We start from the raw sequence: 21443 nt of genomic DNA on the forward strand, positions 1-21443 counted from the left end.
AACGCAAATATCAAATTGCAGAAACTGAAGAGAAGACGAAATACCAAAACAATTGCAGAGACAGAACAGAAATACCAAATTGCAGAAGCTGAAGGAATGTTGAAATACCAGATTTTGCAGAAGTGGAAGACAAAATATCACTCCAATTTTTTTTTTGCAGAAACTGAACGTAAATACCAAATTGCAGAAACTGAAGAGAAGACGAAATACCAAAACAATTGCAGAGACAAAACAAAAATACCAAATTGCAGAAGCTGAAGAATCCAAAATAAAGGTTCAAATATTAATTCTTTAGTAGCAAGCACAAAACTTGATCTTCATCCTCCATCTTTTAATAGGTCAAACAACCCATGTCTGATATTTTGAAAAATGGATCTGAAGTTAAACTTCAAAGGAATGCATTGAGTGTGCTGGAACATCCTACAGGGAATGAAGTGGATGATGATAACGATTTTGATACTAGCAGTGGCTCTGACATTGGTGAACATGATTTCTACAGGGGCAGTGAGTTCCATAAAATTAGCAAGACAAGGGTTCGACCAACCAGGCTCTGATACCATGTTAAAGTAATTCAGATCAAACATAAAAGGAGGCTAGACTTCTCAATAATATATTTATTATGAGTGCTTAAGTTAACCTAAATACAAAGGAATTATATATAGGTTAAACTAAAAATACTATTCTATCCTTAATAAATAAGACTAGATAAATATTATTTAACACATGGATCCTAGGTACACCATAAACTATGTTTTGATATTACCAAATAGGTTGCACCTGTATTTTGCTGCAAATGCTGACGCAACCTCCTAAATAAACGGTCACTAAGACTAGCATAATGCTGTAACATTTACTATTATTATTGATGGTTTGTGTAAAATGAAGAAAGTTGATGCTGCTGTTCAGTTTGGCGTAATATGCTAGATAAAGGGATCAGACCAGACAATAAGGCGTGTGGGGCGCTTGCTGTTGGGTTGTGTGATGGGGGGGAAGTGGATTTAGCTTATGAGCTTGTTATTGGTGTAATTAGTGGTTGTCAGTTTGAGGATAGTACATTGGTTTAAAATGCATTGATTTGTGGGTTTTGTAGAGCAGGTAGGATTGATGAGGCGCTGGCAATAATGTCTTTTATGAGGAGGAATCGGTGCAGGCCAGATTTGGTTTCATACAATGTGTTGTTGAATTATTATTATTGTGATGAGTTTATGTTTGAGGAGGCGGAGAAGTTGTTGACGAAGATGGAAGATGGAGAGTAGCGGGATAGAACCTAATGTATATAGCTATAATCAGCTTCTTAAGGGAATTTGTAAAGCTAATCACCCGGATAAAGCTTATCTATTTATGGTGACCATGATGAATCCAAAAGGGTTTTGCGATGCTGTTTCATACAATACTTTTATCAAAGAATTTCGCAGTATTTGCGATACCAGAAGGGCCTTTAAGCTGAGGAAATGGGGTGAAAGGGGATTGCCCCAGATGTAGTAACGTTCACAATACTTTAAAAAGCTTTTCTTAGAGAAGGTAGTTCTGATATAAGAAAGAAGCTTCTTGATTTGATGGCAGGAATGGGCCTTTGCCTGATCGTATATCTTGTACAACAATCATTGATCACCACTGCAAGAATGAGAAAGTTGAGATGGCTTACAGCATTTTCTATGATATGATAGAAAAGGGTATTACTCCTGATGTGGTTTCATATAATGCCCATATAAATAGATTTTGCAAATCTTCGAGAGTAGGTGAAGGTATGCATCTATACAAGGAAATGCTGCAAAGTGGATCCTTTCCTGACAAGGTGACTTGTAAGTTGATCATTGGAGCTCTTATACGGGGAAAGAAGCTTTCAGATGCTTGCAGGGTGTGAGACCAGATGATGGAGAAGGGCTTTACTCTCGACAGAGCTGTATCTGAAACACTGATCAATGCCATCCAATCAAGAGAACCTTCATTGAAATGAGAAATGGTCTGTATATTTTATAATTTCCATCTCCAGACCCTCTGTGTGTGCGTGTGTCTGTGCGCTCGCGTGCTGACTGATACAATAACAAAAAGTTTTATTGGAATGATATTCTATTGGGCCAGTTCTGGATTATTTGTTATTGGTATTGGTGATTTCTGTAGTATTCAATGCCTACATAGTGCCTCTCAATTGTGCAATACCACTGGTTGCACTGGACTTCAGTGCCCATCTTCTGCAAATTTTATGGAATCCGGAATTTTTTGTATGATGGCGATTATGAATTACAGTGGCTGGAAATTTAAATTCAATAACTCTTCTTCTTTTCTAATGCCAATTATGAATGACAAGGTTAAGTGGAGTGATTTTAATAGGCGATTATTTGCAAAATGACCACAGACGAATGATGGCTCTTAGATGCAAGAAATCCTGTTAAACCTGCCATTACCATGCTCCAGATCTTTATCAAGCAATCCTTGTTCACGTGATGTCTATAGAGTACAGAATGGAGAGTTTACTGTTTTGCAAGCCATTAGTGATTCTTAGGCACCACATTTTCCAGTGCCTATTACTGATGCTAACTAGTTATTGGGCCAACCGATCAGTTGTGCCATTGACTGAATTTGAAAATGACTGCATGCTCTTTGGTAGAGTGGTATGAATTTGCAAATGGCCCTTAAAGGTTGCAGGTCTATTTTTGTACAAATTCTAATTTTCATCAGGAAATGGTACCAAAGGCTTTCAATATTACTGAGCAAGTGCATTGCTAACATGTATAATGCTGACTCGAGTTCACTGTGTCACATTAATCTCTTACTGTTTCTGCTTGTGCCCTTAATGGATAAGCAACCGAACAACATAGATTGTCCCTTCATCTAACTGGTATTTCTCTTCCCCTCTTCAGTCAATCACAAAGCCCGAGTTTTGGAGTCTTCTGTGTGGTTGGAGACTTGGAGTACATCTTAGCATGCCTATATTGCTGCTATTCCATTGGCTTCTTCGCGAATTGCAATAACAGGGCTCTCAGGTTTGAGCCACAGTCTTTTCTTGGACTTTTTTTTTTCATCCATACAATTAATTCTAATTTTCTGCTGGTTATGTACGAAACGGGAAATGGTATGAAGAAAAGGGATATGGACACAGCAAGAATGTGGTTTCATGACTATCTTCTTTTTTTTTCTTTGAGTGACTTTTCACTATTTGGATAATTTCACTTGAAATGTTGTCAAGTAACATTTAACTGAAAATATGCAGTGCATGATGGGATTGGTGCTTTGAAGTCAGATGCTTCGAAGAACATGGGGCTTATCCTTGTAAGATTTATCCCCTTCCATATAAAACATTGTCTCTCGTCACGAGGGTAGAAATAATTGTGACATGTCAGTGTTCTTGTATTAAAGAATGTCTTACGATCTCTCTCCCACCCACTTAACAAACCATTCATGTTTCTTCAGTGTGATTAGGTTTCCTCAACAGTGTCAGACATCCAGGATCACTAATGATTGAGTTCAAGCTTTATAACCCAGTACAGAGGTATGGTTTCTCAAATCCTAAATGTGTCAAAGGTGTGCTGTAGGACAGGGTGGTAGTGAAAAAATGATGGAGAACCAATTATACTGAGAAAGAAGTTCTAATATTTGTTTTATTTGAGTTGTTTAAGTTGGTTGGGATTCTTCTCTTAATTGTTGTTGTTGACTTTACTTATTTAAAAAGGATGCTATTAGGGTTTTGGTGCCTATTTAAGAGAACCCACACACCGGGGGGCTCGAGCCCACAAAAACGAACATTAAACATCAAGGTGGCATCCTGGCAATCCATTCCAAGTCATATCATGTTAAAATCAAAACAAAACTGAAGTCAGATATCATATGTGAGATGGCTGTTGCTAAATCTTGCTAATATCTTCTCTGGATCTTGCAGGAGATGAGCTAATAAAAGGGAATGGAGCTGAGGTTTTCTCGTGTTGTCCAAATAGTTGTTGGCTGCCCTTTTTGCCGATATCTGAATTTAATAAAACACTACATTCTGAGGAAAGCTCAGGGCTGAAACTGTGACTCCAATAGAAGGGCCTCCAACAACGATGACATTAAACTTAAGAACTGGTCGCTTATGAAGCGGGGCTTCTCTTATGGCACTCAGCATTTTTTCAAACCTGGTGTGCCTTAGAAGCACCCTGGACTCCTGTTGCTGGCCGCTTCAGGTCAGAAATAGAGCTTTACAGTGTCATGATATTTATTATCCATAGGCTAGAAGAAATTGAACGCATCCTCTCTTGTATGATTTAAATTTTACTGCGAGTTCTATCGCTTACTATAAGAACAGCTATGGCACCTAAAATTTCCCTGGATATACAGAGGCCATCCTTTTCTCCAATTTGCTGGCCATTCTGCAGTAGATTGTTTCTAATCATTTATCATTGCTCCAGTGGGAAGAGAAATGCAAGATTGGGAATTCCTATATTGTATTGTGACCAAACTGTTCTTAGGGAGCAGAAGATAGTATTAACGTCCGGAATCCCAGCCAATTCCGAGACAATTTCATGCATGGTTTACAGATTCCAGGCCAACTCTCTTGGCCTTTATTTTCGTAACCCTAGTTATTAACTGAAAAGGACCTAATAAATAAATAAATAAAGGAGAATCTGAGAAGGTGTCACCGTTATGGACTATTAGGCTGTGTTTGCTTCTTTCAAAAGTGCACACGCCATTCATAACTGTATTAAAATATTTGATTTGATAACAATTCTTTTACTTTAAATTAATTTTTTTTTATATTTTCGAAACATTTCAATGTAATAATATTAAAATATTATTTTGATATATTTTTAAGTAAAAAATATTATTTTAATTATTAAAATCAAAATCAAAATTGAAATGGGGGAGCGGAGGTTGGTTCAGCCGTTGAGGTGCGGTGTAATTAGGAAGCAGCCAATCCTGTATCCTGGGACCATAGCCGACTGATTATATCTTAAGACAGATACAACCTTAAAGAGAAAAGGAACCGCTCAAGGATTACTTGCCTCCGTTGATGAGCTTATGTTTGATTCTTTGCCTGGACATGAATCCTACTTTAAGTTCTCGTGAAGTCATCCTCTTTTTCATAGGTCCAGCAACAACTCTCTTCTTATTCTCCTTCTGCAATCCTTCATTTCTCAACATCTCCATGCTACCATGTCTTGGCATCCAGAAACAAACCCTCATTTTATTAAAACACCGCTGCAACAGCGTGAAGGCCAACCCTCCCAGACACCACCTAGTCACGGGGAGCCGTCGTCAGGTCGTCAAGATCAACAAAACCAGCCACCTCAGGGCCCACTGGTGACTCGACTAAGGAGCAAAGGCCAAGGTTCCAAGAAGAACGGTGCACGGGTGGTTAAAACAGAGCATGAAGGCCAATTGCGCAGTCCATGGATCATACCAGCACAACAGCATCCGGGCCACCATCCCGATTCACACTTTCCACTTCATGACAACCAAGTCCAAAGTCCACCAACGCAGACACCGCAGCATCAAGACCACCCACATTTTCCATCGCATAATGTGACTTTCCAGAGCCCATGGGTTCCACCACTGCCCCGTGGCCCTCACCCCCAGCCACATGGCCCCAAGCATGATAGTGAACCTCATGTACCACCGAGGAATCATGATCAAGACCGTGGTCCTAGTCCTAGGGTGACACTTCCACAGCATCAAGAACGAAACCCCCGGCAGCCCCCCGGTCTAGTAGACCGACCAGCACAGTTTTCTGGGTTGCCGAAACCTGGTGGAACCAAACCCTTAATATGGTTAGGTGCAGTTTTCTGCGCAATTCTTTGGATCGTAATATTCCTAGGAGGCCTAATTGTCCTTATAGTCTACCTGGTATATCGCCCACGTAGTCCACGGTTTGATGTGTCCAGTGCCTCCTTAAACATGGCCTACATCGATGCAGGCTCTCTACTCAATGCTGATCTAACTGTGCTAGCAAACTTCACCAATCCAAACAAGAAAGTGAGCGTGGACTTCAGTTACATGATCATTGATCTATACTACGGAAGCACTCTTATCGCTACCCAATATATAGAACCGTTTTCAGCAGAGAGGGCTGAGTCGAGGTTCGTAAATGTTCATATGGTTACAAGTCAGGTTCGGCTTCCCGTCCTGGAAAGCGCACGGCTCCAGGAGCAGATTAGTAAAAATGGAGCCATATTTGACGTGAAAGGAGTATTTCGGGTGCGATCTAAACTGGGGACTTTACTCAAGTACTCGTATAGGCTGTATGGTCACTGCACTATCTTGGTGACAGCTCCTCCCAGTGGAGTCCTTCGAGCTACCAAGTGCAGAACAAAACGATGAGAAACATTCTGTAACTTGCCAATACATGCTATTGTTTTCCGACTGGCAAACATTGATGGATTTTGCACATTGTTGAAAGAGTATCAGAATTGAAATGATTTTTCCTTGCTATTGTTTTCTACTCTTTTCTAATTTTCAAGAACTTTCAGGATTACAATCGCTTAGTGTCCTTTTCGATTGTAGTTCTTTCCTTGCTCGCATGCATGTCCATGCATCTAATTATTATAGCAAAGCGCAGCAATACCTTTGGAGTGGATAGACGGTGCAAGATGGAAAGGAGTAACATGGTCTTTTACTGATTCAGAACCACTCACTGGAAATTACCACACATCTGCAATGAAAAAAGCCTTGTTTCAACAATTTCTGTGATAATATTCCTCCCTTGTACAACACCAAGGTGGACAAAAAATAAATTACAACACTGAGGTACTTGTCAAGGCAAATCAGTCTTTGAAAAAAAGAAGAAAAAACTGCTACAAAACTACTCCGAGGACAAAACTTGGGACTTGGAGAATGCCTCTCCTGATTACAGGTTGGCTATGTACAAATGCTCAATTTTGAAGGAAAATTGCACAAGCAGCTCAGAAATCCAGGCTAAGCCACCCACTCTCTCACAAAGTCAAGAAATACAGTAACATGGTAATTGAAAGCAATCCAGGAACCCACATCAGCCAGCTCCACCCTTTCACTTAATAAATCATTTCCAATATCAACATAAGAGAGTATTATTGAACTCTCCACTCAAAATCTTCTGTACTTTGTGAAGAAAGGGTGCCTGAGGGCTTCATGAGCTGTTAGTCTAATCGCAGGGTCATGTCTAAGGAGGCCTTGCAAGAGATCAATGATATCTCCAGCAGAGTGATCAACGTGCTGCATTACTAAGTTCTGCCATGGAAACAATAATATGTATGTAGCACAAAAATGAGTCCGGAGAAGATTCATAGGTTTGCATATAGCACAAATTTCTGGAACATGTTCCTTATGAATGAATCAAATATAACCTGAGGTAACAAAGTAATGCATCCACACCTGAAGGCGAGGTAGCTTCATAGTAGCTTTAATGCTTTCCCGAGACATTGCACCATCTGGCCAGTCCAACCTACCCCTTCTAACGTACTTCTCAGCCTGTAGGCTGAACCAACCACCCCCAATCCACCAAAATAAAATAAGTAAAATATTGATGTGTGCTGAAGTTCTTCACATTATTTAAAGGCTATTACTAAAAGAAGTCTCAGAAGAGCACACACTCTACTCTTTTTAACATGTGCTGAGGTAATGGGCCTAAAACTCTTTCCATCATGGCCAAGTGCTCCAAGTTCTCGTGTGTCTGAAACAATGCTTCTCCCTGCAAACAATTATACATGGGCATTCACATTAAGTTTTCAGGAATTAAATATCCTTCCCGACCTCTAGGACATAACGTACCGAGCAAAGTTCAACCAATATACAACCAACACTCCATATGTCGCATGGATAACTCCATCCAAGTCCTAAAAGGTGCAATTCACTTACTCATTAATCTCAACATGTATAATGACATAAGATCCACTCAGAGGACTAAACAATATCATACCAAGAATAACCTCCGGAGCACGATAATGCCGGGTAGAGACAATGTACTTGTGATCTTGATGGCCATAAGCTGTGCTGCCAAAATCAATAACCTTAATAGCACTTGACTTTGGCAACCTCTTGTAAAAGGTCCCCTCAGTGTGTGACTGCAGTGGAAGAAATGATCAAGTTAATGACAAGTTAAAAACAGAAGATCATTTATACAAGAAGCAAAAAAGCTAAGTGCAAAAATTCTTGACAAAAGATAAAGGGAAAGGATAAACGTTAAAAGAAGATTTCAATTGCTAGCACAGCAAAACATACCAAAAGAAATAAATACCTTATAATCTGGTATTTTTATATATTCTGAAGAAACAAAAAGTATGTTTTCTGGCTTCAAGTCAGTGTGGATGAGGCGCATATCATGCATGACTGCAAAATTTCATAAGCAAGCAAAGCAACTATCTTATTAATCCAGCTCAACATCAATGTCAGCTTACTTGTAAGATACATAAATGTCCACATGCAATAAAAATAAAGAAAGGGGGAGCTTCTATTAAACAAATTATAGAAAAGTGACTTAGTTCCTTGAGCAGTATAACAAATGAGGTCAGTGCAACTCAAAAAAAAAAAAAACCAGGGAGTTTAAAAAGGTAAGAGAAATCACAGAAGCAACAGCTACACACATGCTACACATTCCAAGAGCTGTCTGCCAAGCTCGCGAACAAGATTGACTGGGAATGGGCAATAGTTATTTTTCCTAAGAAAATCATATAAGCTTGGTCCCAGCATCTCAAATACCTGTTAGAACCATTTCAATTCACCACCAAGTAAGCCCTAGAATACTTGTGAACAAGGCAAAAATAAAACAATTGCAACTAAATTAAGTGATACTTACAATACAGATATGGTTACGATAATCAAGCCAGTTTCGTATTTGAACACAGCTGCAAAGAACACATCCACTAAACTACTGACAGAAGTTACATCAAAGTAGGCAGATTAGAAAATTGAAAGACAAATTACACTCACCGACTGCCATTTCTATCATATTTTCCAAGCAATTGGAGCACATCAACTTCTAACATGGCTGCTTCACGATATTTCTTAGTACTTCGCACAACTTTTACAGCAACCATCTCTCTTGTTTCCCTATCCCAGCATTCCAAAACCTGACCAAAAGTGCCTGTGAAATCAAAAGGATTCAGAATGCACTCTAAGCGGAAAAAAGATACTACGTGTAGATAGAAAGACATTAGAAGAGAACGGTATCAGTTCTAAAAGCTAGTAGAATTTCTTTCAAAAGAAACAAGAATACTAACCTTCACCAATCTTTCTGTGAATCTTATCTGCAAGTAGATGAAAAAAAACACAGAAGGAAAATTCACAAAATAAAAATCAAACTAGATCAAGACCCATGAAACAAAACCAATATACTTCAAGGCTTTTATCTAATTAGACAGACTTTTCGACACCCAGAGCATGAGGTGGAAATAATGAAAGGTAATAATGAATAAATCTTGAGTGGGTGTCAATTAATTCTAATTATCTGGTAGATCACTAGTTGGCAATATCTGATTTGGAGGGGACAATGAGATCTAGTTTTGCAGAACAGAGTAGATAACTGAGGACACAAAAAACTTTTAACTCAAAGTATAAATAAAAAATCGAAGAAAAAGAAAACTACAAAGGCCACAGCAATACTCTTTAAAATCCTTTGTGATTTAAAACTCAGCACCCTATTAGAAAAATAAAACTAAAAATTGAAAAAGTAACTAATGCAAAGGAACAAACTATTATTATGTAACAACAGGCAATGAGGTGCATGAAACTCAGCATGCAACATAGCAAGACATAATAATAATGCAAAAGCCTCTGCAATGGTGATTAAGTGTAATTACAGCGGGATGTTAAATTCTCTCCAAGAGCAAATACATAATGTCCATCTTTGTCATCGCCTCGCCATGGGGGAGAGCCTTTTTGTGCTAATCCCTTTACAAAAAGACTGGCATGGTCGGGGAGCATCCTTGATGATCCAGTGCTTGTCCCATTTCCAACCACTTGCCCATAATACAATCCTGACTGAGCCTACACACAGGCATTTGTTCATTCTCCACTAAACAAATAGTAATCGCAAAATGTTCCCTTGCATTTGCATTCTACCAGACCAAAGAACAACTCCAAATGTTTTAAACAGCAACATAACATGATACTGAAATTAATTTAAATTATTGAAAAGTCCTAATCCAAAACGATGAAATTATATAAGCACACATCTCAGACATATTTAACAAATTACTCATTAAAACATGAGAAAAACCATTTAAAATTTTCAAAATCTACCCCAAAAAAGACTACTTTAACAATTGATCTTTAGACCTAAGGGCTCCATTTGTTATGAAATTCAACAATTAATAATACAATTTCAGTTATAGGCTGATGGGTGAATTGCAATTTCATTCTAGGAAAAAATCACAATAAAAAAATAGCATCCAAATCTAAGTTTTTCTATTATTAAAAAACAGATCAGATATTTCTTTTCCTCTGCCAAACTCCATGCATTTTACCATCAAAATACTACCAAAAACGATTTTTTTTTTTATATATGAACAATTCTCACATGTAATTATCCAAAATAATAATAGTAATAATAACAATAGAATACCATACCTTGGTGTGAGTGTGAGGTTGAGGTTGAGGAGGGATATCCCAAGCTGCTGCTGCTAATTTGGGCCTCTTTCTGGGACGACGATCCATGTAATTGTGAGGGAATTCACTCACATACTCCATCTCCATTTCTTAATTGTTTCATTCATACAATAAACCCAACCCTAACCACCTGCAGATCATCAGATTTTCATTGATCGATCGATCAAATTAATTCAATTATTTATTTATTTGCAACAGAATAATAATATATTTGTTTTTTTTAAACCCCTGTTCTTTTGGAGGTAGTGACCAACTGGCCATTCCTTCTGTTTGACCATAGTAGGCTAGATGCGCGTTCAACTTAACCGTGGTTCAGTTAACATCCATTTTTTTTTTTTTTTCATTTTCTATCTCTATTAATATACTGTCTTTTTTAATATTATCTTTAATATCCTACAATCTTCTTTTTTTGTTTTTTTAATAAAATAAAATATATTTTTTAAAAAATCTAAAAACAAAGACCATCACAACCCATTTCACCCACTAAATAATGAAAAAGTTATACATTCAAATAGAATAATCATTTGTCATGGTTGTTTGTCAAATATTAGTATCCAAGCAATCTCTTTTTTTGTTTTTTTATAGAGTATCCATTTTTTTTAAGTGAAAACTATTTAGAAATTCGATTATTTTATATTATGTTTTTGTTTGACTAATCAATGTCTAGTTTGATTTATAAATATGAATACGGTTGGCTCTGCTGTTCAACCTGCTTTTCAACAAATTTTAATTTTTTTTTTTTTTTTTTGCTAAAATTGAGTGCGGTTTGTACCTTTTGGATCGTTTTGATGTGCTGATATCAAAAATGATTTTTAAAAAATAAAAAAACATCATTGGCATGTATTTCGACACGAAAAGCTATTTGAAAAGCAACCACTACCACACTCCCAAACACCCTCGAAGTTGGATATGTTAGGTTGGATGATAATATATATATAGGTTAAAGGACATTCATACTCGAGGCATTCCAGTCAGTTTTTCTAGATAAAAAGCTCTCATGGCTCTCTATGCTGTGCCTTTGTGGCTTCCTCTTATTTTACTTCTGCCTCTACTGCTTTTGTTTATGAAAAGGATGAAAGATGCGGGACAAAGTGAGCAGCTTCTTCCTCCAGGCCCTCCAAGCTTCCAATTTTAGGCAATTTGCACCAGCTTAGTTCACTGCCTCACCAATCTATGTGGCATCTCTCCAAGAAATATGGCCCTGTCATGCTCCTTCGACTTGGTCAAATACCAACTGTTGTAATCTCCTCCGCTGAGGCAGCAAGGGAGGTGTTAAAAGTTCATGATCTTGCCTTTTGCAGTAGACCTTTGTTATCTGGCGCTGGCAGACTCACGTACAATTATCTAGACATTGCATTTTCACCATATAGCGATCACTGGAGAAACATGAGAAAAATTGTTACTTTGGAGCTCTTCAGCTTGAAAAGGGTGCAATCTTTCCGATTCATTAGGGAAGAGGAAGTTGGCTTTCTGGTCAATTCTCTCTCCGAGTCATCAGCTCTAGCAGCACCAGTTGATCTTACTCAGAAGGTATATGCTCTGGTTGCGAATATAACATTCAGGGTGGCTTATGGGTTCGATTATCGAGGGACTACCTTTGATCGAGATAGATTCCATGAAGTGGTTCATGACACCGAGGCTGTGGTGGGAAGCATCTCAGCAGATGAATACGTCCCATATCTAGGATGATTGTAGACTGGCTTACTGGTCACCGTGCAAGGATGGAAAGAGTTTTCCACGAGTTAGATACTTTCTTCCAGCATGTAATTGATAATCATCTTAAACCTGGAAGGATAAAGGATCACGATGACATGATAGATGTTCTGCTGAGAATAGAGAAGGAACAAACTGAGCTGGGTGCATCTCAGTTTACGAGTGATAATATTAAGGCAGTCCTCCTGGTATGCAGATCATCATATATTAAATGAAATCCTCTTTTTATTGTATATGCAGTGCCTGTCATTTCATTGCTGCTAGCATATTTCAGAATTTGCTACCAGGCTTATAGGCAGCACAAGGCACTACTGGCCTTTGCTTGTCTGAAACAGGAATCTATTCATCTAGTGCCATGCTCTAGCTGATAAGCCTCAAAGTTAGATAGTTTCACGTGTTATTACAATGATGAAATTGATATCATAAGAATGCAATCTAACATACCTGAATTTAATCATAAAAATTTGTTGTATGTGCTTTGTGCCCTTGTGTTGATGTTGCGTGGCATGAAAGACGTCCCATTTACAAAAAAAAACATTCCTTTGAATATAATCTAAAAATAAGTTGTTGTGCTTAATATATTTGCATGATTCTTGGGATTCATCTCTCTGTAAGTGTATGGGGATAGCATGAGCAACATGCTAATGAAGCAGATTGCTGTCCAGCAGCATCATGCGATGAAATTGTTGTTATAAACTAAAGCTAGAAACAAATATTTGCTTCCTGTTATTATGAAATTAATCGCCTACTTTTCCCTATAGTTCCAACATATTAACTGTCTACTTGGATTCTGATGTTTGTCTGTCAGAATTTATTTTTGGGCGGAGTAGACACTAGTTCACTTACGGTGAATTGGGCAATGGCAGAACTTGTCAGGAATCCAAGAGTGATGAAGAAAGTGCAGGATGAAGTGAGGAAATGTGTTGGAAAGAAAGGAAGAGTTACTGAAGGGGATGTCGATCAACTTGAGTATCTCAGGATGGTAATAAAAGAAACTCTGAGACTGCACCCTCCTGCCCCTCTACTTCTCCCAAGAGAAACCATGTCTCACTGTATAGTCAGTGGCTACAATATCTATCCGAAGACGCTGGTCCATGTTAATGTCTGGGCAATTGGACGTGACCCCAAGTACTGGAGGGATCCTGAAGAGTTTTTTCCTGAGATTTCTGGACAGCTCCTGCGACTTCAATGGACAAAGTTTTGAGTATTTGCCATTTGGATCTGGTCGAAGAATTTGTCCTGGAATTCATATGGGATCTATAACAGTAGAGATTATACTTTCAAATCTCTTGCATTGTTTTGATTGGATTTTGCCCCATGGGATGCAGAAGGAAGATATCAACATGGAAGAGAAAGCTGGTGTTAGCCTTGCTCCCTCTAAGAAGACACCTGTAATCCTCGTACCTGTCAACTACCTTCAGTGACTATCAGAAGATTTCATAAGCTCATAAGCATTCAAATAGTTGTATGCACTAAATAATGTATGATCCGTGCCTTTTTTTTGCATGTGTGTTCAAAATAAAGAACAGGGTCGAGCAGGAAAGACCTCTTTCGGGGTGTAGATATGGATGCCATTTGAGCCAGGGGCATAGCATAGCATATCATATCATCCCATTGAATCTGTAGAATTCATATGCTTTATAGTGTCAAAAGAGAGAACAGAATCATTTGACAGTGAAGAAATCACAAGACACCATTATTACACCATAACTTTGCTCTTGCCTTTCTTTACCCTTCCTAAAAAAACCCAAATCTCTCTTTTATCATCCGGTCTCTTCACTCACCATCCTCACCTCCCTTCTCCTCAAGTCTCAAATCCATCTCAAGCACTAGCGTCACCCTCTGCGACATCACCTCATCTCCATAATCACTCAAAATTACCACCACTCTCTGCGGCATGAATCCCAGATTATGCTCTGTTTGCTGTGTATGGATAGATATAGTCAAAGATAACTGGTGGGTTTTACAATTAATAGATTCGAGATTAATTTAAGAGTTATTGCTCTTACGAGAAGAAGAAAGTGGAATTTTTAGGCTGTGTTCAGTAACAGAGTTTTACTAACGGTTTTTTATAATTTAAATAGTAATTTTTTAATTAAGATTATATTTAATTGCATGTGACTATCATAATCACCAAAAAATTAATTAGTTAAATTATGAAAAGATAAGATATTCCTTACAAAATGAATAATATTTTTTTCTTAAAAAACTAATAATATTTTTTAGAATCATATTTGAACAATAATATTAATAATTAGCATTATAGTAACCATCTAAGTGATGGTCCAATAGTAAGAATTTAAGACCAAGAGGTTTGCTTCCTCTGTGGTTTCAGGTTCGAGCCTTGTGGTTGCTCATATAATGGCCACTGAAGATTTACATGGTCGTTAACTTCAGGGCCCGTGGGATTAGTCGAGGTACGCGCAAGCTGGCCCGGATACCCACGTAAACTAAAAAAATAATAATTAGCATTATAGTTATTATGATATAATAAATATAGATATTTATTATTTCATAAAACACAAGGCACTATCGTGGGTTGAAGTAACCATAAGAAGCCCATGCTTTATAATTTCAAACATTTTTTTTTTAATTTAAATTTGTTTACACTTGTCACTGTTACCTGACTTGTCGGTCTACCTATCACTTGACATTGGAATGTTAACAGAAATTCTATCACTCGGTCGTACTCCAACTCTTGTAGTTTCCTCTGCTGAAGCTGCAAGAGCGGTCTTGAAAACTCATGATCTTGACTGTTGCTGTAGACCTCGCTTATCCGGCTCAGGAAGACTGACGTACAACCATGTATATGTTGCTTTTGCGCCGTATGGTGATTATTGGTGAGAGATGCGAAAATTATTTGTTCTTGAGCCTTTTATCTTGAAGAGAGTGCAGTCATTTAGGTTCATTACGGGAGAAGTTGCCCGGATTATGAATTCCATACCTCAGTCATCATCACCTGCAACTCCAGTTTATCTCACAGTGATGCTGTATTCTCTACTTGCAAGTGCAGTCCTTAGGATTGATTTTGGGAAGAGTTTCAAGGAAGTGATTTTGATAATGAAAGATTTCGACAAGTGATTCATGAAGTTGAGGCAGTACTGGGATGCTTGTACTTTCCCTATGCAGGTTGAATTCTTGACAAGGTTACAGATCATCATGCAAGAATTGAACGAGTTCTCCATCCATGAGCCCATGACACTTTTGTTGCTTATAGAATTGAGATTTTCAAGATTACTTGACCTCTCTCTATATGTGGGCTGAGTAGCACCAATTTGAAGCAGGGTGCTACTCTTGTATATCGTGTGGAAAAAAGCCTAGTTTTTGTTGCCATATGTTCCTCAAGTTGTTGCAATAAAGCAGAAACACATTCTGTGCTTATTTACTTATGATTTTTTAGGACTCAATGAAACTAAGATCCTGATATCTCTCCTGCATGTCATGTTTATGACAAAAAGAAATGAAGATATCTTATCCAACTTACCTGTGAGGCGCGAGTTTCATAATATATTCCTAGGCGGAGTCCACGCTGGTGCCATAACTGTCATCTGGGCATTGGAGGAGCTTGCTTGGAATCCAAGAACAATGAAGAAAGCACAAGATGAAATTAGGAACTCTGTTGGGAAGAAAGGAAGACTGGCCGAGGAGAGTATAGATGAGCTTCACCCTGGTAATAAAAGAAACTCTGAGATGGCAACCCTCCTGCTCCACTACTTCTCCCAAGAGAAACCATGTCTCACTGTAAAATCAATGGTTATCACATTTACCCCAAAATACTGATACAAATTAATGTTTAGGCAATCGGAAGCGATCCCACGTACTGGAACGATTCTTAGGAGTTCTTCCCTGAAAGATTTGTTGACAGCTCCATTGACTAGAAAGGGCAACATTTTGAGTTTTTGCCATTTGGATCAGGACGAAGAGGTTGTCCTGGGATACTTATGGGAGTAACAATGGTGGAGCTTGCTCTAGCAAATCTCTTATACTGTTTGGATTGGAAATCAGCCAAAGCAATAGATATCAACATGGAAGAGGCAGCTGGTCTTACCATCTCTAAAAAGATGGTAAAATGTGCTGAATACCACTGTTTTGCATCTCCAAACTCGTGTTCTTACGTGTCTGTATACTCCTGTGTATCGGTTTGTCTGTATGTTAACGATATCTGTGTATAATTTACGTGGTGGAGGATGCGCTGTTTTGTTATGAATTGCAGAACCTATCTTCTTCAGCTAAAGAGAAAAAGAAAAAAAAAAAATCAGTCTCAAAAAGCTGAAGTAGCATACAAGATGCACACGGGCAACTTAAGAGATCTTCCCTTCATACAAAAGGATCGTGGAGAAGGCGGCATAATACCTTTAAGTGCATCATAATACTGAGAAGAAAAGAGAGTTTGAATTGAAGAGATACGACAAGAAACTGCTCCATCTTGACTGTGAAGCACATCATCATAATCTTGAACAGTGAGAAGTAGGTCATCAGAGTCGTATACAACAAAGAGGCACTAGTGCAAATCTTCATCATTGTATGAAGAAACAAACAAAAGAAGAAAAAAAGCTAGCTTGAAGAATGAAGGTGGATTAGCTACCATTTCTAAGATCATGAAAGTTCATGATACATACACAAAAAAGAAAAATAAAGGAGACGATCATAAGAAGGGTTCAGAAAGCTCCATTTCATTCGAACCCTGTTGTTGTGTCTCAGGTCTGTGATGGCCTACAAAGTCCAGCCCAAGCCATTGCCAAGGCCAACATACATATCTAGGCCGATTTCGTCCCGTCGAATCTTCTCGAGTTTCCAACTCTTCCAGCTGGTGGCTGAGCTCCTCTATCCTATCCCTCAGCCTAGATGCCCTCATGTCTGCCAAACTCAATGACTTCTCAGCAGCCTCTCTTGCTGCCATGGCAGCAGTTGCTGTTTCTTCTTTGAATTTTAACTTCTTCTCTGATTCTAACATGGCTTGCCTTGCCTCTTCAAGTTCTTGCTTAACTGCCGACAACTGCCAAGTACATATTGATTAAGCACAAGATTCAACCAGGACTTCTTTGGAAAGTATATTGAGTATAAGATACGTTGGAATTTGACTTTGCTTTAAACACCTCATCAACCAGCCGCAAACCATATTGACTGTAAACATAATAACCCGATTCCATAATTTCAACATTCAAATAACCAATTATGCTTCACATGTTTCAGTCTATGAGTAGCACCAGCAAAAAAGTGGATATGGAATCAATCATGGCATTCAACTATAATAAGGCTAAGCAAGTGTTCCAAAATTCTCAAGACATCATTATTCTAAAGCATTTTCTATTCAGCAAAACCTGCTTGGTTCTGATTTTGTAACAAATCATTCCTTCATTGGCTTTAACAATAACAAGCTTCTAGCTTAACTCTCACTGTTTATTTTGCTCAAATTAAATCGCTATCACCAATCAAAAAGCCATTATCTCCAAAGTTACTTGCGCAACCATCTTCTGTTATCATTAGGATATTCAAGTAAATTACGATATAAAGAAAGTGGGGTTCACGAGTTCATACAATCAGACATCAAATATCAGGTAAAATGTCTAGCATAATTTTTATGACCAATTTATCCAGTATACCTGAGCCGCAAACTCTTGTTCGACAGCTCTGCCTGCAGCAGCCTCTTGCTCAGCTGCTACTTTCCACCTTGTAATTTCTTCTTCTGCAGCAGCAATGTCCATCATAAGTCCTTCAACCTACAATGCCGGAGAGGCCAACTTGGTAATCAAAACACCAAAACGCTTAAAAATTATTTGTCGTTCTGAAGTTGTCCATAAACTGTGCAGTTAACTGCCTAATATTGAACTGGCTCAACACAACATTAAAAACTCACGCTTTCATTTGCCACTCTCTCCTTCTCTTCAAGCTCTTCTACCCTGCGCATTCTATTGCTCAGTTCCTTCGCTTGAACCTCTACATCCTCTTGAAGTAAACTTGACTCTGCCCTTCATAAAGGAAAGCACAAAACATAACAGAAGAATACCTAGTCAGTACACAAATAAAATATGTTCACTATCTACATGCAGCCTTATTAGATGAATCGTTTGAAATACCTTAGTTCCTCCACAGAATGCTGCAGCTCAATGATCTCAAGCTGAGATGCCTTGACGATATTCTCCAAAGCACCAGCCTGTGTACAACATACAAGTGCAACGACAAATTCGGATTTCAAACATACAAACATAACAAATATGATTGAACAAATCAACTCTAAAAGATATTTACCAGAGTATATATTTCATCACTCTCTGTGTCCGGCAAGCCGCCTTTATCATAAGATACCTTACCATCCCCAACCACCTTACTGAATTTGAAATCTATCCCAGCCTCTCTTAAACCATTTTCAGCAACTTGAAACAACTCACTTGTTTTGGAGGATGGGTGTAATTCAATCCTCTTCGACAAGGCACTCCTAAGTAAAGAACCGATATGTTCTTTCTCCTTCACTAATATACCCACTGTTTCATTCAAATTCTTCTCTTCGTGATTCTTCTCCTCTACCAAATCCCTTGTTTTTTCAGCAACAATTCTACTCACCTCATAAATTGATTCCATCCCGGCTAAAGAAGCACGTATATTCTCCTCCACTTCCGTTTGTTGGGGGAGAAACAATGACTCTGACACCTCGGAATCCAAATGATTGCTATCAACTATCTTAATGACATCATAAAGACGGTTATGAATTTTCGCCACCAAATTCAACTGATCAAACAACAAAAGTCTATGTGATTCCATCTTCGACTCCAAATTTCTCAACTTATCATCATACTCACCAACCAAGTCCCTCAACCCCGATGCTTCCTTCTCCACCAAATGCTTCCTCTCCAACATCTCTCTCTCAATCTCCGATACTTTCCCCTCTTTCTCGACCACACTCTTCTCTAAATCCTCAACCAACGTCGTTTTCTTGGCAACTTCATCTCTCAATCCACTAATTGTAGCCTCAAGCTGAGAAACCTCAATGGCAATCTCGTAATTCCTCTGCTCTATTTGTTCTCTAGCATCATTTCTAGATTTTGCAGTGACATCAATCTGCCTAACAAGCTCCTCGACAATCTCATTCGTCCTCTTAATAACTCCAAACGCAACCGCCTGCAATCCATTGTATTTCTGCGACCTAGGCAATCCTGCCGCTGCGAAATTCTTGAAATTACTAAATTTCCCTGATATCTTATCAATTCCACTAACTAACATATGCCTCGAATTCTCAATCTGCGATTGCAAATCATCGAATTTCTTCTCAATCTCCTCTTTTGATCCGTTCACTTGAATCAATTCATTCGATAATTTCTCGTTAGCTTTCAACGCCTCTTCTTTCTCTCTCAGCGCTTCGTCTCTCTGCCTCGAGCACTCGTCTCGCTTTTTTAATGCTTCGTGCGCGAGAGCTTTTAATCGATTAAATGACACTTGCAGTTCCGATTTCGAAGTCTCGGCTGCCTCCCGTGCCGCTCGCTCGCGATCGAGGAGCTCACGGAATTTCTCAACCGAAATATCTTCTTGACTCGGACTTTTTATTACAATCTCCACCGGATCTTCCCCTTCCACATCGCTCAACACCGCATCGGCGTCATCGTCGACGGTGTTCGCCATTTGAAAATTCCAGTACTATAATTTTTTTTTTCAATCGAAGAAATCAGACCATGATTTATTTTTAATTACTATAATTTAGGAGTCTGTTTTTTAAGCACCCGCTATTAGATAAAATAAAAAATTGAAAATAAAAGTTTGATGGAACAAGTAAGGATAACTTGCAATAGACGGAAAACAGAAGGAAAGGAGGAGTTGGAATTTGATACGGATTGGGAAAGGGAGGGACTGATTAGAGAGATAATTGTAAGTTTAAGAAGCGAAATTGAAGGCCAGAGAGAATGAGACAATCACAGGAAGCTGCAATCTGACTTCCCAACAACCGGTCTCTGTCTGTTTTTCTTCAAAGGAAATTTACAACAAGAGCAAGGAAGTTACAAATTAGTCCCTGATTATTTGGGATGGTAATGATTGGTCCCTCAAATAATTAGAAGGTCTAGGTAGGCTCTAAAGTTTCATAATGAGTTCAATTTTCTACTCAATATTTTATATTGTGATAGTTAGATTGTAATTCAGTGATAGAATCAGGAAAGAAGTCTTGGGAACCTAAAGAATGTTTTTCTTTGAACAGGTAGAGATTAACAACCAAGTCTTGACTATGTGGATCACACTGAAAATTTTAAAATAAAATATAAAACACATTTATCATATTTTTCAGTATAATTATAACAGCCAACTCGAGGCCGATTCAGTCCAAGACTTAAGTTATGGGTTAAGGATTGATCTTGAGTTGATCCATATTAACTCATCCTTTAATTTATTTATTTTTTTAAAACAAATATCAAAACAATATAATTTTAATAGAAAAGAAAGAGGTTTTTTTATTGACCAAGCTCCAGGTCAATGAATAACTGAATTAACTCGTTAGGCAAAGAGAGAGAAAAAAATCCGTTCTTACGGAGGTAAATATTACCTGTAGGGGCGAAAATCGGAATGAAGTTTAAAATTACAGGGATCAAAATGAAAAGGTTAAATAAGATTGAATGTATGAATGCTTAGGTTGAGTGGGTCAAGCTTTTTTCAATCTTAGGGCCAAGGCCCTGATGGTCCCCTCGGGTCCGTTGTTGCTCGTTGGGCTGTATCATTAGCTTAGCTAGTGTTCGTTGAGATCGAATCAAATATAGCTGCAACTGCGGCAGCGGGCAAGAAGCAAAAACTTTTAACAAACCACACTTTTTTTCACATGCTCCCATTTAAAAACTGAGGCCGAACCTTAATTTATGGAAAGTAATTTTTATCTGTTTCTTTTTTTTTTTTCTTTCTCCATAAAGAGTGTTTTTACTATTCACATAAACAATGAAGGCTGTCTCTATTATTCTGACCAGACCGGATCTAGTCAAAAGCTAAAAATACATTGAACCAGGTCCGACCTAGTAAAATAAAAAAAAAAAAATTAAATTTTTTATTTTTAATTGTGTTTTATTCGAAAAACTAGTGTTTCACATTATTCAATGACACTACATAAATTAGAAAGAAATCACTTGATGACGTAACATTTAAAAGAATTTGATCGCAATCCCAATTTTATTCCTGATGTTATTGCGCGCTTACGAAACCAATGAAACTGT

General features: G+C 38.1%; 4 protein-coding genes and 2 pseudogenes across 8 annotated transcripts; 4 read left to right on the forward strand and 2 right to left on the reverse strand.

Moving 5' to 3' along the window:
• The first annotated feature begins 350 nt into the window (after positions 1-350).
• On the forward strand, positions 351-1864 carry LOC18102412 (pentatricopeptide repeat-containing protein At1g13040, mitochondrial). The gene is made up of 5 exons (XM_024610668.1): positions 351-504; positions 907-1050; positions 1096-1252; positions 1416-1478; positions 1564-1864. Exons 1-5 carry the CDS (start codon positions 351-353, stop codon positions 1862-1864), a joined length of 819 nt encoding a protein of 272 aa, XP_024466436.1.
• Positions 1865-4862: 2998 nt separating this feature from the next.
• LOC7477076 (NDR1/HIN1-like protein 6) lies at positions 4863-6402 on the forward strand. The gene has a single exon (XM_002315621.3). It carries the CDS (start codon positions 5128-5130, stop codon positions 6289-6291), a length of 1164 nt encoding a protein of 387 aa, XP_002315657.1. The 5' UTR covers positions 4863-5127; the 3' UTR covers positions 6292-6402.
• LOC7460740 (serine/threonine-protein kinase AFC2) lies at positions 6381-10816 on the reverse strand. Of its 5 annotated transcripts, none has more exons than XM_024610864.2 (12): positions 10513-10816; positions 9744-9930; positions 9165-9191; positions 8875-9028; positions 8741-8789; positions 8529-8643; positions 8183-8274; positions 7865-8009; positions 7717-7781; positions 7539-7636; positions 7321-7423; positions 6381-6622 (listed from the first exon to the last, which is right to left on the reverse strand). In XM_024610864.2, exons 1-12 carry the CDS (start codon positions 10636-10638, stop codon positions 6602-6604), a joined length of 1182 nt encoding a protein of 393 aa, XP_024466632.1. In that variant the 5' UTR covers positions 10639-10816; the 3' UTR covers positions 6381-6601. The 5 variants fall into 5 exon arrangements, with proteins under 5 accessions (XP_024466632.1, XP_024466631.1, XP_002314585.1 ...); XM_024610863.2 differs by lacking the exon at positions 6381-6622 and adding an exon at positions 6624-7176 and having other exon boundaries at positions 7293-7423; XM_002314549.4 differs by lacking the exon at positions 6381-6622 and adding an exon at positions 6624-7176 and having other exon boundaries at positions 10513-10814.
• Positions 10817-11470: 654 nt separating this feature from the next.
• Positions 11471-13825, forward strand: LOC7460739 (cytochrome P450 71B36-like; annotated as a pseudogene).
• A 1091-nt stretch (positions 13826-14916) lies between these two features.
• On the forward strand, positions 14917-16715 carry LOC112328954 (cytochrome P450 71B36-like; annotated as a pseudogene).
• On the reverse strand, positions 16669-20204 carry LOC7477074 (uncharacterized). Its single transcript, XM_002314548.4, has 5 exons — positions 18514-20204; positions 18342-18418; positions 18122-18233; positions 17868-17984; positions 16669-17260 (listed from the first exon to the last, which is right to left on the reverse strand). Exons 1-5 carry the CDS (start codon positions 19876-19878, stop codon positions 16910-16912), a joined length of 2022 nt encoding a protein of 673 aa, XP_002314584.3. The 5' UTR covers positions 19879-20204; the 3' UTR covers positions 16669-16909.
• Between the last annotated feature and the right edge of the window lie 1239 nt (positions 20205-21443).

This window comes from Populus trichocarpa, chromosome 10 (assembly GCF_000002775.5).
Source record: "Populus trichocarpa isolate Nisqually-1 chromosome 10, P.trichocarpa_v4.1, whole genome shotgun sequence".
In the NCBI taxonomy this organism is placed as follows: Eukaryota; Viridiplantae; Streptophyta; class Magnoliopsida; order Malpighiales; family Salicaceae; genus Populus; species Populus trichocarpa.